Genomic DNA, 17,060 nt, shown 5'->3' on the forward strand with positions numbered 1-17,060 from the left:
TCAAGGTCATATTTCTTCCTTTGGGAGGTCCCCCTGCAGAGCTTCCCCAGCACAGGCAGGACAAGGAGCTGCTGGAGCAGGTCCAGAGGAGCCCCTGAGCTGCTGCAGGGCTGGAGCCCCTCGGAGCCAGGCTGGCAGAGCTGGGGGTGCTCACCCGGAGAGGAGAAGCTCCAGGGAGAGCTCAGAGCCCCTGGCAGGACCCAAAGGGGCTCCAGGAGAGCTGGAGAGGGACCGGGACAAGTCTGGCTGCCCCTGGATCCCTGGAAGTATCCAATACCAGGTTAGGTTGGGTTTGGATCAACCTGGGATAGTGGAAGCTGGGATTTGCTCTCAATACAAATACAAGCAGAAGTTTTTTACCCATTGGCCCTGCCCAGACCCCCCAACAATCCCACCCTGGGCACCCCTGGCAGCGCTGTCCAAACCCTCCTGGAGCTCTGGCAGCCTCGGGGCCGTGCCCATTCCCTGGGGAGCCTGGGCAGTGCCAGCACCTCTGGGGGAAGAACCTTTCCCTGAGATCCAACCTAAACCTTCCTTGGCCACAGCTCCAGCCGTTCCCTGGCTCCTGTCCCTGTCCCTGTCCCAAGCAGAGATCCCCGCTGAGCTCTGCCCTCAGCCCCCTCTGCTCCAGCTGAACAGGCCAAGTGCCCTCAGCTGCTCCTCCAGACCCTTCCCCATCCTCACGTCCCTCCTGTGGACACTTCCAACACCTTTGGATCTTTGGCACAGAGAGATGCCCCTGGGGACTCCCAAGGACAGCTGTCCCATGTCACCTCCCAGCTCTTTGCAGTCCTTTGGCACCAGGATTGCAACTAGCTTTGAGATTGTTTTTCCTTGTTTTCCCAGTTCAGCCACTTGAGGAAGGACAATCAAGGTTGCCATGACAACGGAAGAATGACTTCTTAATTTGTGGGATTCTTTAATTATTCTGAGAATTGTAATCCCATGAAAACTGCCTCCTTTGGAGAAATTCAGTTAAGAGCTGCACAGGCACTGAAGGAGAAATTAAAAAGAAAGGAAAACTAATGAAGATGTTTTTTTGGGCAAAAGAATGAAAAAAAAAAAAGGTGCATTTTTCTTGCTTGTTTCATGTGCCAACAAGAACAAATGTCTGGTGTTATCCAGAAACATGGGCATGGAATGGGTCCTAAACTTGAATTATTCATGAGAAATTCAAGGTGTTACAGACTTTCTGAGAAACAAGAGTATCGGGTAGAGCTAACACATATAACTGAAAATAAAACCGTGTAAAACTTAATGGAAAACAAGTAGGATTTCAAAGGCTGTTTAAATGGAGAGGCATAAGAGAAAATATAATTTTTAGTACACTTTTTCATCCCCAAATCTTAAAACTCAAGACACAGAACAGAAGCAGCACTGCTTTCCTTTTGTATAGGATGAAGAGACCCCGTGGATTGCTCAGGATGGGCAGTAAGGCACAGGCACAGGAGGATGGAGCCAAAGTCCCTGGGATGTCCCAGCTGGCTTTGGAGCTGAGCAGGTGCCACACGGGTCACCTGTGACAGGAACACCTTGGAACCCTGATGAACACAGCTCTGGAGATGGGCTGGTAAATTGGCTATTGCAGAGAAGCTGGGAATGTCAGAGGGAGCAGGGCAGTCTCTGAGTGCTGGGAAACACCTCTAAAAATCCAATATTCCCTTGCTGGGGCCCACAGTCTCCAGGGGAGTATTAATGTGCATTAATATTTCTGCAGGAGGAGGAGAGGGAGGCACCTGGAGCATCCTCTCTGCTGCTGAGGGAGAAATCTTCCCCCCAGATCATTCTTCCAATGGAAAATGCTGGTTCAGCTCTCTGCCAATATGATGTTTTAACCGTCACCTTTCTTTGGAGGGAAATGTGCATGGAAATGGAGCATTTGTCTTACTTTCAAACAGCTTTTTTGCCCAGAGCAGCTGGCGCTGCCCCTGGATCCCTGGAAGTGTCCAAGGCCAGGCTGGACAGGGCTTGGAGCACCCTGGGATAGTGGAAGGTGTCCCTGCCCATGGCAAGTGGTGGCATTGGGAGGGTTTAAGGTCCTTTCCAACCCAAACCAGTCTGGGATTCTATGACCTTTCCTTAGAAGGCATTTCGTGCAGCCATTTGAATATTGTTTGTTTTCTTTCAAGAATTATTTTTCTTTTCAATTGCTTTCATTGTTTTAATTTTATACCCCATTATAAATCCAAGCACAATATTAAATGGACTGAAATAAAAATTTCAATTTTCTCTATATGTTAAAAAGTTGTTTAACTGAGCCAAAGCTACCTTGGAGGTGATCAGATTTAATTTCAGGGAAAACATCAACATTCAACATTATGTTCCTGTTTAGAAAGGTGGACTTCTTTAAGTAGCTGAGCCCTCTCTGCTCACAGGAGCTCTGTGTCCACACTTTGAAGACACTGGCAGTAAAAATTTAAGTGTCAAGAGAGTCCAAAAAGACTGGGGAAGGCCTGAGAAATGGAGGGGGAGTTACAGATCACTATTAACTTAACCAAAGTCCTTCTTCCAGGAGTCATTGTTGTTGGCCCAATGCTCCCTGGCTTCCCTTCCAAATGCCTGCTACCCTTTCTGCCTTCAAAGCCCCAGCAAAAGCAGCACCCTGGGAAATCCCGGTGGGACATTGATGGGACATTTCCCTGTGCTCAATGCAACCAGAGAATGATCTGCAGCTGGGCCAGGGAAGGATCTGGAGCAGCTGAGGGAGTGGGAAGGGGCTGAGGGAGCTGGGAAGGGGCTGAGGGAGCTGGGAAGGGGCTCAGCCTGGAGCAAAGGAGGCTCAGGGGGCCCTTCTGGCCCTGCACAGCTCCTGCCAGGAGGGGACAGCCGGGGGGTCGGGCTCTGCTCCAGGAACAGGGACAGAAAGAGAGGGAACGGCCCCAGGCTGGGCCAGGGGAGGTTTGGTTGGATATTAGGGAAAATTTCCCCATGGAAAGGGGTGTACAGCCGCCCATGGCTGGGGTGGAGTCCCAGGGTGGAATCCCCGAGTGGAGGGGTGTAAAAGCTCTGAGGATGTGGCACTTGGGGAGATGGTCAGTGGTGGCTTTGCAGTGCTGGATCAACTCCGTTGTACTCAATGGGCTCAGAGGACTTTTCCAATAGAAATGATCTGTGATGGTCAGACAAATCTCTTCTCTGGACTGCAGCCATCATCGGTTTTTTGGTTGCTTGTGGTTTGTTTGGGTTTTTTTAATCCTCTTTCTCTTCAAGCTCAGAGGGGAACATCAAAAAAATGAACTGGCAGAAAACACAGGGATTTCCAGGGTTAAGGAGATGGCTCTGGCTCAGGGCCGTGGGGACCATGCACTGAGCCACATGGGGGACCAAAGCATCTCATTTTCTTTGTAAAGCATCCCACTGCTGTGTCTGTGAGGAGAGTCCTGCTTTTCTCATGGCAAACTCTGTGCCTGGGCTGTGCTCCCAGGAGGGCTCAGGTGGAGCTGTGGAAGCAGAGGGGCTCACACAGGTCGGGACCCTTCTTCATCCCTTTGTCTTCCTCGAATAGAGGCATTTATCCGTGTTTCAGGGTGGGATCCCGAGCACTGCAGCAAATGCTGGAGACACAAGAGGGCAGGCACAGACTGTGCAGAGCCTCTCTCCTTTGCACAAACTGTGCCTGCCCTCTTCCCAGCCAACCTGGCCCTCTCCACTTCCCTCCATTTCTGCAAAGGGGCGAGAAACGGGATTTTCCTCAGGGATACGTCTTCTGGCCCTGCCTGGCTCGTCTGCTGAAGCAGACTTGAAGCAGCATGTTGTGTGAGGAACACCCAGGGGCTGAGACTATGAGCTCCCAAAGCAGCTCCTCCACCTGCCAGGGATGCTCCACATTCCTGGGCGTTCCGTAGTGGAGGTGTCCTTAGCTGGGCTCTGCCATCTCGGGGGGTTTATGGGACCAGCCAGGCTGCCTTGTCTTCCCCTTGTGTGTCCCCTTAGAGGCGTTGTTCACATGGGTGGCCGGAGGGGCCATCAGCCCTCACCAGCCCTTGCTTCCCATGTGCCTCACCCTTGCTGGTGTTACCCCACAGCCCATCCCCAGCCACATCTTTTCTTGGCTCCCAGGACATCGTAGCTGATGGCAGTTCTTGGGCACAGCCTGAGCCACCAGCCCTCACCAGAGTGGGACAGTGCCCAGAGCAGCTGTGGTGCCCCTGGAGCCCTGGCAGTGCCCAAGGCCAGGCTGGACAGGGCTTGGAGCAGCCTGGGACAGTGAAGGTGTCCCTGCCATGGCAGGGGTGGGAGAAGATGATCTCTTCCAACCCAAACCATTCCATGATTCCGTGATTTGTCTCCCTGGTGTGTGCCCATCCCCATGGGCAACAGAGCAGAGCCGGTGCCGGTGCCGGAGCCGGTGCCAGGCAGCTCTGCTGGGCACTGGGCTGTTCCTCCAGGCTGCAGCCAAAGCTCCCCGCACAGTTCAACAGTAACAGGCAGCAGATGTTTTATGGTGTGAATTACAGCAAAGGGATTGCAAAGGCAGCACGAGCGGGGAGCAAATGAAAGCATTAACGGGGAACAAATGAAAGCATTAATGGGGAACAAATGAAAGCATTAATGGGGAACAAATGAAAGCATTAACACTCCACCCGGCCGGTGCAGGCACCGGGAAGGGAGGGGGATTTGCAGATGGGCTGGGAATGGGTAGCAAAGGGAGCCCATTCTGGCCAGGGATTTTTTAGAGAGGAAGGGTCTTGTCCCTGACCATGCAAGGGTGACAAGCACAAGGGGAGACCTGCAGTGAGGTCTGGAGCCAGGAGTAAGGGTGCTGTGGCCACTCTGCTGCTTTAATTCTGGGCCATAGCTTGTTTGGGTGTGCTCAGCTCTGCCTTCTCCACCCTCCTGGAAAGGGCACCACAAGGTGCAGGAGATTTGTGCATCTGTCTTTGTCTGAATTTCTGTGTAATGCAGAAGGAACACAGCTCTGTTTAGCCACCAATGGACTGTATTGAGAGCCTGGTTTCACTCACAGGCACAGATGCAGGAGGAGGGACCACATTTTGCATTTCAGGGCTGATGTAGATTTGTCCAAGAGGAAACCGGACTCTGGAGGCAGCTCCTGCTCCCTCTGAACCCCAGCCATTCATGACAACAGGGTGCCTGGAGCCTTCTGGCTATGGAAGGAGGCTTCAGCTTCAGGGCAGCAACCCGGTATGAAAAGTCCTCCTGAGAAAACCAGCTCGCGGCTCCCAAGTCCTTTGTCCCCTCTTTTCCTCAGATTCCCTGGTGTAAAATGGAGAAAGTAGTGTTGTAGCAGGGCTGGTACGGGTAGCTCAGGCTGAGAGATATTCCTGTAGGAACAACCATGCTGGGGGATGCCACAGCTCCGCTTGCCTTTGGCTTCCAAGGCCAAATGTGTAGACAGCAAAGCTGAAATTATGTCTGGGTGAAAATCGCCAGAGGGAGGACAGGGTGAGGACAGGGTGGCTCACAGCCCGGGGACAAGAGTCTTGGGGGTCTATCAGTGAAATCAAGCACCTGAAAGGTGAAGGGGCCAAATGGTGTACATGGTCTGTTGTCATGATAACAGCACTCAGGGTTGTAAATCCAGAAACTGGGCTCATTTAATCGTTAAAGGTGGCTGAGAGTCATGAGGCATTGCCCTGCAGATCATCACAGGCTCTGCCTGTGCTTCAACCCTCTGCTCCTGCCTCATTCCAACTGGGAGAATCACGTTCTGGGTGCTTCCATGCCCTGGGACCCTCACCTGCTGTGGGGCTGGGTGCTGTACGGACAGAAATCCTGGGGTTTAGTAACGGATCTGAAAAAAAAGCGAGCAAAACCCCTGCTGTTCGTGGAGCCGATATGGAAGGGAGTTACTCCGACCCTGTCAGACCCAGCCCCTCACACCTCTGGCGTGGATCCCCCTCATTCCCACTCCCGCAGCCGCACCACGCATGCACCGAGGCACCGTCACAGGACCTGCAGCATCTCCTGGGTAGAAAACCCAGTTTTCCTCCCCTCCACCCCCTCCTTCCCAAGCTCCCGGCTGAACGCACATCTGGGAGCGCCTTCCCCAAACACAGCTGTCTTCCGGCGGAAAACAAAACATCTGGAGACGCTGCTGGTTCGGAGGCTCCCGAGCCTCGGGGGGCTGTCGGGGGCTCAGGAGCTGCGGGCACAGCCCCGGCCCCGCCAGGCACGGCCCCGGCCGGGCTCACTGTGCTCAGCCCGGCCCGGCGCGGCTCTGGGCTCGCAGCCGCTGTCCCTGCGCTGCCGCGGGGATCGGGATCGGGATCCGTGTGTGACTGCGGCTCGCAGCGCTTCTCCCGAACTCCTGCAGGGCGGCAAAGCTCTGAGACGGACAGAGAGATGAGAGATGCTACAGCCCCTCCGCTGCCGCTGGGGTTTTGCCCTGACTGGGTTTTGCTCGGAGCTGCCGTGTGAAAGACAAGTGTGTGTGCGTGCATGGAGCTGAGCAGCAATCCCCTTCTTTTCTTTTATCTTTCAGCCTTTCCTTTTATTTTTTAGCCTTTCCTTTTCCCTCTCCCTTTTGCTCGCCTATTTCTCCCGCTGAATTAGCTGCTCACATTTCCCTTGCAAATCACACCGACAGCACAGGCTCGGGTTTCGGGGTGGTGTTTTCTGCCCAAAATGGAGAGGTGGAGGGGGAGGAGAGATGCCTAAATCCTGCAATCGCATCCCCAGAGTTCGGGGAGCATCTCCCGGTCGGGCTGGAGACATGGGGGAAGCAGCATCCTCGGCTTTCCGCACTAGTTACCAGCCTGCGAGCTGCCTCCGCTTGTTTTAGGCTCGCTCGCTTAATCTCAGCATCTCAGCTCCCCTCGGCGCGTGTGTGCTTGTGTATGTCTGTCTCTCTGTGTGTGTGTGTGTGTGTGTGTGCGTGCTTGTGTGTGTGCTTTTGTGTGTGTGTGTGTGTGTGTGTGTGTGCGCAGGGGGAGGACTTTATTGCCATTGGCTCAGCTTTCGCTGCCCACCCACATCTCTTCCACATCACCTTGGTGTCTCCCTAAATAAAACCAGCCCTCCTTATCGCACCGAGGAAATCAAGAGCAAGAGTTTGAATGGATTTTATATAAATATTTATCCTGACGAAGCTACTGCTGAGCTTGTGGGATAAACTCGCAGCAGCTGGTCTCACTCTGCTTCCTTCGGCTGCTCCTGAAAGGGTTTAATTACTTTGGAGAGGAGAGGGAGAGATCCAGATCCCAATTCTGCCTCCAGACTGACCCAAAAAGCAGGACCAGGATTTAAATGAACTATGGATCTGAAGGACAGCACCAGCGAGGGCAGCATGGACAGCCTGCAGCCTTCCAGCATCCAGATTTTTGCCAACACCACCACGCTCCATGGGATCCGTCATGTCTTTGTCTACGGGCCGGTCACCATCCGGCGCCTGCTCTGGACCTTGGCCTTTGTGGGCTCGCTGGGTCTGCTCCTGGTGGAGAGCTCAGACAGGGTGGCCTTTTACTTCTCCTACCAGCATGTGACCAAAGTGGACGAGGTGGTGGCAAACAGCCTGGTGTTTCCCGCTGTCACCATCTGTAACCTCAACGAGTTCCGCTTCTCCCGGCTCACCACCAACGACCTGTACCATGCTGGGGAGCTCCTGTCTCTGCTGGATGTCAACCTGCAGATCCCCAACCCTCACCTGGCTGACCCTGCTGTCTTAGCCACCCTCCAAGAAAAGGCCAACTTTAAGCAGTATAAACCCAAAGTTTTTAGCATGCAAGAGTTCCTGGCACGGGTTGGCCATGACCTGAAGGATATGATGCTGTACTGCAAGTTCAGAGGCCAGGAGTGCAACCACAAGGACTTCAAAACTGTGAGTATGAACACTCTGCTTTTCTCTTCTCTGGGCATGTGGACCGTGGTGTTGCAGGACCAGGACAGCCCTGGAGGTCACTGGCCAAGCTGTGTGGGTCCGGTGTGGTGAGATGGTGGCTGCCAGGCTCTGGCGTGGCAGAGGAGGAGCAGGAGGAAGCCTGTTGAGCTGAAGTTTGTTTGTTGGAGTCCTAATGGGGTTTTTGTGGGGCCAGACCTGCAAAGAGTTTGTAGCAGGTCCAGCCTACATCTGCGTGAGGCCCAGGGCTCTCAGTGTTTGCTCAGGGTTCGATGGATGCTGCTGAGCATCACAGGGGGCCTGAGGGTCTCTTGCCAGGCCAGTGGATGTCAGCAGCTGAAGGAAGCAGAGAGGGCTAGACAGAGCCAACAAGAAGGGCAGGTGCTTGGGGCTGGTCTGAGCAGTGTCCAGCTGAATTTCTCCAGGTGTTTGCAGCGTTTCTGGAACTCTGGAAGGGGAAATTTTTCTTCTTGTTCCTGGTGTTCATGGCTCATAAATCCTGGTTTGCTGCATAGTGTGGGTAGCAGCTGGGTATCTGTTGCTGTCCTTCCTGTGCTGTGTTAGAGCAGGAGAAAGAGAAGGAGAGAAAAAGCAACTGAGAGGCTGAGCTCTGATCCCGTCTGCTCTGAGATGTGGGGTGGGGGAGGTGGAGTGAGCTGGGTACTTGAGCATCCCGAGGGAAGTAGCTGCTGCTGAGTTTCCAGCTTCTGGCTGGCACCCTGGTGGCAATGCAGGCTGGCCTGGGTGCTATGGTGGTCAATGTGTCAGTGTAAAATAAAAATGACTAGGAGGTTGTCTGGATGAAGTGTTGCCCCTCTGTGCTGCTGGAGCAGGTGAGGGGACGGGGCAGGGGGCTGCAGAGGGGGCTGAGCCCCATCCTGGCTGAGCTGGGGGATGCTGGGGTCTGGCCTAAGTCTCACTGTGCTCTCAGGCCGTGCTGGGCAGTGCCTTGGCTCTGTGATCCTGGAGTCAGGAATGTTACAGGTTTCAGGTGGTTATTTCTTGGGACTGCTTCTGCTTGTTCTGCTAATTATGGTATGTCCTGCAGAGAGCAGGTCCTGGGCAGGTTTTGTGATCCCTTGGCTCATCAGCAGAATCTTTGGTTTTGGGAGAAGGGAATATTTTCTGTCTGTGCTGCGTTGAATCTCTAAACAAATGAGTCCAACTGACTCCAGCTTCAAAGTCATTGTCATCTCCTGGACTGTGCTTGCTTTACACCTCTGAGCAGGAACATAGAATTTCATGCCTCAGTTATTACCTGTGCATATCTCGGATGCTGTGTCTATTTTTAAACTGGATATTCAGGCAAAACGTTCCCTTGTTTCTGCTCCCTGGGCAGGTCTGAGCAGGGGTTGGGTCATCCAAGTTGTAGGAAGGCATCAACCAAGTTCCAAGGAGAGGAGCTTGCTGAGGTAAAGCCATGCATGAGCAAGCCTGGAGAATGGGATAAAAAGGGAGAAACAGATGCAACAGTCCAGGGGACAGAAGGGTCAGGAAGTGAGGTCAGATCCCACGAGGATGGACAGACCTCTCTTGGACTGGAGTGAGGGGAGTGAGGGGAGTGGGAGCTATTCTGCCTGTGGACTTGCCAAGAATGAAATAAGAACTAGCCAAAAGTAAAAACCTCAAAGCCAGGGAGCAACCAGCAGTTTCAAAGCACCTGGCAGGGTTAAAAAAGTACTTTAAAAAGCAGAAGACAGGAGCTCTTGGCAGCCCCCCTGGGACCCAGCATGGTGTCACCTGTAGCTATTGAGTTTTTGAGAGAATTGCTTCTGAAACAATGATTTTAATTTTTATTTCACATGGGGGATACTGTAGTTCAAGACAAACATTCCCCATCTGCCAAATAAATGCTCTGTTAAAACAGATCAGGGCAAGCTAGAAAAAGACAGGATATTACGGACTGACAGTGCTTGCCCTTGTCAAAGTGAGAGATTGAGTGCTATACTTCAGCCCATTCTGCTTCTGCAAAGCAGTTCCTACCTGAGCCAGAAGGCAACATCGCGCCTCACAGAGGCAGGCTTCAATCTCATTGACTCCAGGTAATCCCCCAGGCTATGGAAATCCAGGAAGTAGCACTCAACAACCCTGTTTTTCTTCCAGATTTTACCTCTCAGATAAAAGGCAGGAAAAAGTGTCTGTTTGAAGGATGAGTAGGTGTTTCCACAGGGAGAATGCTGTAAAGGTCTGTGAGCTGCCTCCAGGCTGAATCAGAACCTCATGTCCTGGATGAATTTTGCATTTAATCACCACCAACCTGTTGCAGCTGCACATGGGCTCAATGACAGCACATCCATCCTGCTGCAGTACCCGCTGGAGAAGAGACATCACTGAAACTTGATTTGTTTCCTGAAGGGAAACAGGGTGTAAATCCCAGGGCAGTTCTGCAATATGTCATCAGGGTGAAGAACTATGAGGGTTTTATATACACTCCCCAAATTCTGGCAGCTGAGAGCAGAGGAGGCAGGAGCTTTGCAGCAGAGGGCTGCCCCAAACAGGAACTCTGCAATGAGGCGCTGCTGGAGGAGTCAGTGCTGAGCTGCCTCTGGTCAGCCCTGTCCTCTGGTGCATGGGGGTTTTGTGTGCAGGGTGTCCTCGAATAAACCCACAGTGCTGCTGCTGCTGCTGCATGGAGAGCAGGAGCTGAAACGGCAGCATCTTGGCACTTTGAAAACACTTAACTTTATCCTCCTTCCTCCTCCACTGCCCTGCTTAAATCCTCTGTCACTGCTTTATTAACAGGACTTGAGCTGTGTTCTCCCTACACTTCCTGTTCCTTCTCCCCCTAATACCTCTCAGACAACATTTCCCATATTAAGGTCTGCTCACTGGAGTGATAACCACAGCTTTTTTGCAGAAATACCCCAAAGGGAACAGCCGAGTTTTAGCAGGATGTGCTGATCCTGCACTGGCATTGCCACACACAGAACAGCAGAGAAGATAATGCAGAGCTCTGCTGTAGGCAAAGCCAGTGAAGAAGAGAAAATTGGCAGAACATGCTTTAGCAAAGCCATTCCCTTGGAGCATGTGGAGGAGGAAAGTCTGTATAGCAGCAGCCAAGGAAATCCCCTCCTTGTTTTCTGCATTGCTCCCCCCAGGCAGTCCTGGTTGGAACTGACCTCGCAGATGGCATTTACCTGAAGGAGCTGTGCTCCTGCTGCTCGATGTGACATCAAGGTCTTCCATCCCACTGCTGCTGAGCTTGGGCTCCTCAGCTCTCTCCACACCACTGGGATGTTCTGGGAGTCCCTGTGGCTGTGTGGGGCAAACCCATTTTCCCAGGGCTACTGGTGTGGCCTGTGGCCTTCACTGTTCCAGCCTGGGATGATGCTGGGCAGTTGAAGGGGACACTTGCAGGAGGATTTTGTGTGTGGCCCAGCAAATATGGGGGGCAACGGGAAGAAAACCTCTGAAAACCCTTTCAGCCCATGGGGCAAACATGGAGTGAGAGATGGGATGCTGGAAGTGGATCCTGGGAATGTGAGCAGCAGGGGAATGGGATCCCTCAGTCCCTCCTTGCTGAGAAATGCTCTCCAGCAGCACAGCCCTGACCAGCACAGGCCATGGCTCTGGGAGCTGTTCTGGGTTTCTGGGTGGTTCTGCATTCCTCATTTGGGTCATTGGCTAAAAGCAGAGTTGGGCTGTGCTTCCTCATACGTCCAATCATTCCAGCTACCACAAACTTTTCTCTTGTGCCTGCTCTGCCTCATCAGGTGTCTATTTATTGCCAGTGGTCATGACAATTGAAGGATAGAATTCATTTATTTTCAATACACATTCTTCTGACTTACAGGGTCCACATAATGAAGTGTGTCTCATGTGAATACTGCTATTTTAAGACACAAATTTCTGTCAATTTGTCTGGCTTTCTCTATACATATTTTTTTCTGCCCTTCTTTCTAGTGTATCTGTCAGGCCAATGTTTAGTGAACAGCTTTGGCTTTTTAGACTAACTAATCCATTCTCATCTGTTATACATCTTTCACTTTCTTCAAGAAAAAAAGTCAGGATAGTGCATACTTGATTCAGAAAAACATTACATTTCTTATTTAACAATTTTTCAGGAGAGTCACAACTTTTTCCAAAGTTTGCTCCAGAATCTGAGATGCCGTTATGAGATGTGCAATAATGAGATGAGCAATTCAGTGATAAATTTACAGAAACAGGCCGTTCTTCCAGCAGGAAATCCCATAGGAAATCCAGTAGGTCTCTGTGGAGCCTTCCCAGTCTGCACTGGAATATCTCAGTTTTGCTGGTGCTGCTGAGGGTCTGGGTGTGGGCACAGGCACAGAGGGAGAGCAGTGTTATAATTTTGCTGCTAGTGGTGGCTCCCTGGATGTCTAAAAGGAGGTGGATTGCTCCTGGCTCAGGTATCTGGCAAACGCTGCCCTTGGGAAGTGCAGACCCTCATTCCATCCAGTGGTTTCCTAGATTAAATTTCTCTGTCTCGTAAGGATTTATGAGTGTGGTAGTTCCCTGTTACACTGATGGTGTTTGTATTTCCTTTATTTATTAAAAAATGGTAGGATAATATTTTATATTTTGCAGGAAGTTTCATGGATGGATGCCAGTTGGGATTAATGCTCATGAAAACTCATTCCTGGGTTAGAATGGTTAATAGAGTTAAAATCTAATGAAAGCTGTGGAGCTTCAGTGGGGCTTTCCCATGGCAAATCCAATTTTAAATCTTTTAATACTGTGTGTTGGTTTGGCACAGCCTGGTTTTTGGTAGCAGGGGGCCACAGGAGTAGCTTCTGTGAGAAGCTGATAGAAACTTCCACCTTGTGTGACAGAGCCAGTCTCCAATGGCTCTGAAGATGGACATGCTGCTGGCCCAGTTGAGAGGTTGGTAACACCTCTGTGATAGCACAGTTAAGAAGGAAATCAAAACAGCACCTGCCAGTTTTTCCCCAGGGGCGGCACAGTGTTGGAACTCAAAATGTCCCTCAGACATTTTTGGAGGTTCCAGGCCCAGGTCAGAAGCATTTTACACCCTGGCAGGCAGCTGGAAACAGCTGTGATTTTGGGTTTGAGCCATGGAATGAGTTACCAACCTTGCAGGTGGAACAAGGAGTCACAAAAGTTTAGATATTAGAGTAGAAGTAGTTACAAAGTAGAGGGAAGAATTTTTGAGTGCTGTACAGGGGGGGTTTTAGCACTTGTACAGGGGGTTTTTACTTTGTACATGGGGGTGAGAGGTTTTAAGATGGAGGAATGTAGGCTGGTCCTGTTCCTCCTCTTTCTTCTTCCTTACCTCCATGTTCTTGGTGATGTTGGCACTCACAGATTGGTTTAGAGTAGAAAAGCACCATTTAATATAGGTAATAGGCATTGGGGACAAACTGTACCCATGTAACACGTAATGTACCATATAAAAGATAGAAAAGCACCATTTAATATAGGTAATGGGCATTGGGGACAAACTGTAAACATGTAACATGTGATGTACCATATAAAAGATAGAAAAGCACCATTTAATATAGGTAATAGGCACTGGGGAAAAACTGTACCCATGTAACACGTAATGTACCATATAAAAGACAGCAGCAGCCCTGGGCGGGGAGAGAAGAAGGGTGGTGGGAAGGAGAGAGGGGCTGGGAGTGAAAAAGGTGGTTTAGGGGCTTATTTTACTTCTCATTATCCTCCTCTGACTCTGTGAATAATAAATTTGCTTTATACCTTTAAATTTAAACATGTTTTTCCCTTAGACTGTTTTTCTTCCAGTGCTTACCTCAATTCATGAACCTTTGTTAATTCTTTTTTTTTTTTTCTCCCTCTCCTCTGCCCAACTGTAGCAGTTGGGTAAGCAAATGACTTTCATGGATACCTGGCATTTGGCCAATATCAAACCATGACATACTAGAAATATAAACACTGGGTGAAACAACTCCAAAGGAGAGAAAATGCAGAAATGGGCTGCAGGTTGTTAACTTGGGACATTGGTGCTCCACATTTGGGATGATGATCTGACTGCAAACCTGACCAGAACAGTGACAGTCCTCCTTAATGATCTTTGAAAAGGGCTGTGTTTGGATGTATTTTGAGCTGTTTTTAGCCAGGCATGCTGCCCTTCCTCACTTAGGCTTTGGGATGGGGAATAATTTAAACAAGTGGGAAATGTCAGGAACAGGCACAGCCAAAGTGTCACAGCAGGCTGGAGAGCAGAGGGGGGTGGATGACGACAGAGATGAGGCACGGGGAAGGCCCTGGGAGAGGAAGGACAAAGAGTCTGTGTGTGTAAAAGCCAGATGTGGGCTCAGCTTCTCTTGCTGGAGCAGCTGGCACTTGGTTTGGAGGAGAGCAAGAACCACTCCTCACTTCTGAGTGATTCCCATTTGTTATTTATCAGGAGTCCAAAAGAGAGCTCCTCCATCCTCCACACCCCACCTGCCTGGGGATTTGCACTCCAAATAGCAGCTGGAGCTGGAGCAAAATGCAAATCCACCCTTGGGATGGGGAAGAAGTGCTGAGCAAGAAGGGTGTCATTGGAGTTCCAAGGATAGAGGAGATGTTTGAGGGCTGGCAGGCTTTATCAGAATTGTCCTGGGAATTGTGTGAGACTTTTCTTAGTGTTGGAAATACCTCTGAGTGCAGCTTGTGCTTCAGCTCATTTCTCCTGGACAGACACTGAGAACTGAAGTGCCCAAAGCAGTGGAGAGCCAAGGTTGTCAACAACAGAGAACAAATCTGATAACCATCGGGCACCGTGTCCTGGTGCCTCCTTCGCCTGTGGCTCCCTGTGACTAACACAGTTCATGTCACAGGGTCTCCCTGACAACTGGCCTTGGATGAGTTCTCCTGGGTACAGTTTTCTGTCTGCAGTGGGTGGAGGGTGAGACCACAGGAAGCGTTCATATGTATTTGTGCTCTCGCTACAGGAGCCAGACTTAGTCTAGTCGTGTCCAAAGCTAGAAGTAAAGGCCAGGAAAGACAAGGAATTTATAAAAAAACCCAGCATGGTTTCCAGCTGGAGAGGTAAAGGAGAACAACATAGCTTGTGTATACCCCCGCATGCAAATGTCCCTTGGAGTCTTCTTGGCAGATAATAAGCAACCTCCCAGATGTCACCTCTTGAGGAATTGTTGTGTCTATCTCAGCAGATGCAGTGATACCCTGGGAAAAATCATGGTATGGCTGCTGTGGGTTTACTCTACACCCTCCCTAAGAGGTTCTGAGCACCAGGTCCATGATCCACAGAAATGGGTAAAAATCTAAATCAGTTGTTGTGAAGTTAAACTGGAGAAATTCCCACTTGATAAAAAAGGAAAACAGGTGTGACTTTAGTGAGGACCTCTGACCTCTTGAGGTCCCTTCCAAGCTGAATTTTGATTCTATAACAGAAAGCAGGTGAAGACCTGCTCGGTCTTAAATCCTTTTGCTATTTTTGGAGCATCTATTTTTTTCATAGAACCCTGGAATGGTTTGGGTTGGAAAGGACCTTTAAATCATCTGCCATGGGCACCTTTCACTACCCCAGGCTGCTCCAAGCCCCATTCAGCCTGGCCTTGGATGATTCCAGAGATCCAGGGGCAGCCACAGGTTCTTTGGGCATCCTGTGCCAGGGCCTCCCCACCCTCCCAGGGAAGCATATTTTCCTAATATCTTATCCAAACCTGCTCTCCTTTAGTTTAAAGCCATTCCCCTTTGTCCTGTCCCTACATGCCCTTTTCCAAAGTGTCTCCATCTCTCTTGGATGCCTTTAGGCACTGGAAGGGGCTCTAAAGGAGATCAGTTTCCCCGGAGCTTCTCTTCTCCAGGCTGAACAGCCTTGCAGGACCTTGCACTTGGCCTTGATGGAGTTTGTGAGGGTCACACATTCCCACCTCTCCAGCCTATCCCACTGAATCCCATCCCTTCCCTTCAGCGTGTCACACAGCCTGGGGTCATCAAGCTTGCTGAGGATGCCCTCAATCCTATTGTTCATGTCACCAACAGTGATGGAAACCCTAAGGAGCTCTGCCCATCTCTGACCTGCTCTTATGCTCAGTTCACCCTCATCCTTCTTGAGAAATGAAAGCCAGTTTGAGAAGACAATCGTCTTCCTCTCTGTGAACTCTGTGCACAAGTTTGCATTACTGACCTAAGGACAAAAATTGCCCTAAAATGCAGAGTTGCTGACAGCTCTGTCTGCACTGAGCATTGAGGCATTCACAGCTGTGATTCCATAATGAGTCCACCACAGTTTCTCTGAGCAAACCCCTGTCTTTTCCCATTTCCTGAAACTATCCCTATTTGCTTTAGAAGCAGACAGTGGTGATGAAAAAAACCCCTCAGATTCATCACTAAGGTCCTGCTGACAAAAACTGTGTTTGGCAGCTCCCAAGGAGTGGCAGGATGGGGAGATCATGCTAGGCATTTCCATCTCCTCTGGCAGGATCTGGAGTCCCTCACATGCCTTCCCAAAGGCATTTGTCACAGGATTTATGCCTGGATGCCATCCAGGCTCAGGTTGGCCATGCATCCATTGGCATGCTCAGGGTGAGACCAGTAAATGTGATAAGCTATTGTGATAAGGCGGCGTGAGCAGGGTGTCAGGGGATTGTGTTGCTGCCACAGCTACACCAACTTTATATGGGACTCAAAAATACAAAAAGCATTTTGCTTACTGGGCTGGTGAGACCCTGCAGTGTTCTGTAGGAAGAGCTCTTTGGGAAAACAAACCCATGGAAAACTTTCTTTCTTACAAAGTGATGACAGCTATGGCAGGGCTGGGAGTGGGGAGGACTCAGATTTTCATGAGGGAGGAAATGGTGATGTGTGGCTAAATGTGAAGGTTGTGAAAGTCAGTGTCTATTTTGACAGCTGCATCTGCTGAGAGGTCATGATGAAAAGCCTTAACAGGTTAACTTTGTAGAGGGATTAGTGTAGAGGACAGAATGGTCCTGTAGAAGCTTGTTGGGACTTTCCGACCTATGGAAATCTGTGAGGAAACCTCTCAGGCCCCAGAAGCTCAACAAATTAAGAGGGAAAATGAGGTAGATGAGGTGGTCATGTCTGACTCCATCTGCCATGGATTAATGTATGAGACCTGTACCAGGAAAACAAAATCGCCCTTGAAGGTAGAATATACTGAGAGTAAATTCGGCAGGACTGACACCAGTGTGCTCAGGGCCATCAAGAACCAATTTCCACCCAGCCATGAATATTTACAACTAAGCACATGCCATTACTAGAAGAAAAGCTGAATTGTTTTGATCATTTGTTGCTGTTGTGCCTTGGAAGGAAGGATTAAGCCTGTCTGTTAAGGCAAGGAACTGAAGTG

General features: G+C 50.4%; 1 protein-coding gene across 3 annotated transcripts in view; it reads left to right on the top strand.

The window, feature by feature from the left end:
• Positions 1–6,958: 6,958 nt before the first annotated feature.
• ASIC2 (acid sensing ion channel subunit 2) overlaps positions 6,959–17,060 on the top strand; it is a 417,185-nt gene continuing 407,083 nt past the window's right edge. For 2 of the 3 annotated variants that reach the window (XM_072919149.1, XM_072919148.1), the window contains exon 1: positions 6,959–7,780. In XM_072919149.1, the coding sequence (XP_072775250.1) occupies positions 7,217–7,780 (564 nt within the window). In that variant the 5' untranslated portion in view covers positions 6,959–7,216. The remainder of the gene's footprint in view (positions 7,781–17,060) is intronic. The other variant, XM_072919147.1, reaches the window with a different exon arrangement.

The sequence above is a fragment of the Taeniopygia guttata genome, chromosome 27, assembly GCF_048771995.1.
Source record: "Taeniopygia guttata chromosome 27, bTaeGut7.mat, whole genome shotgun sequence".
Lineage (NCBI taxonomy): Eukaryota > Metazoa > Chordata > Aves > Passeriformes > Estrildidae > Taeniopygia > Taeniopygia guttata.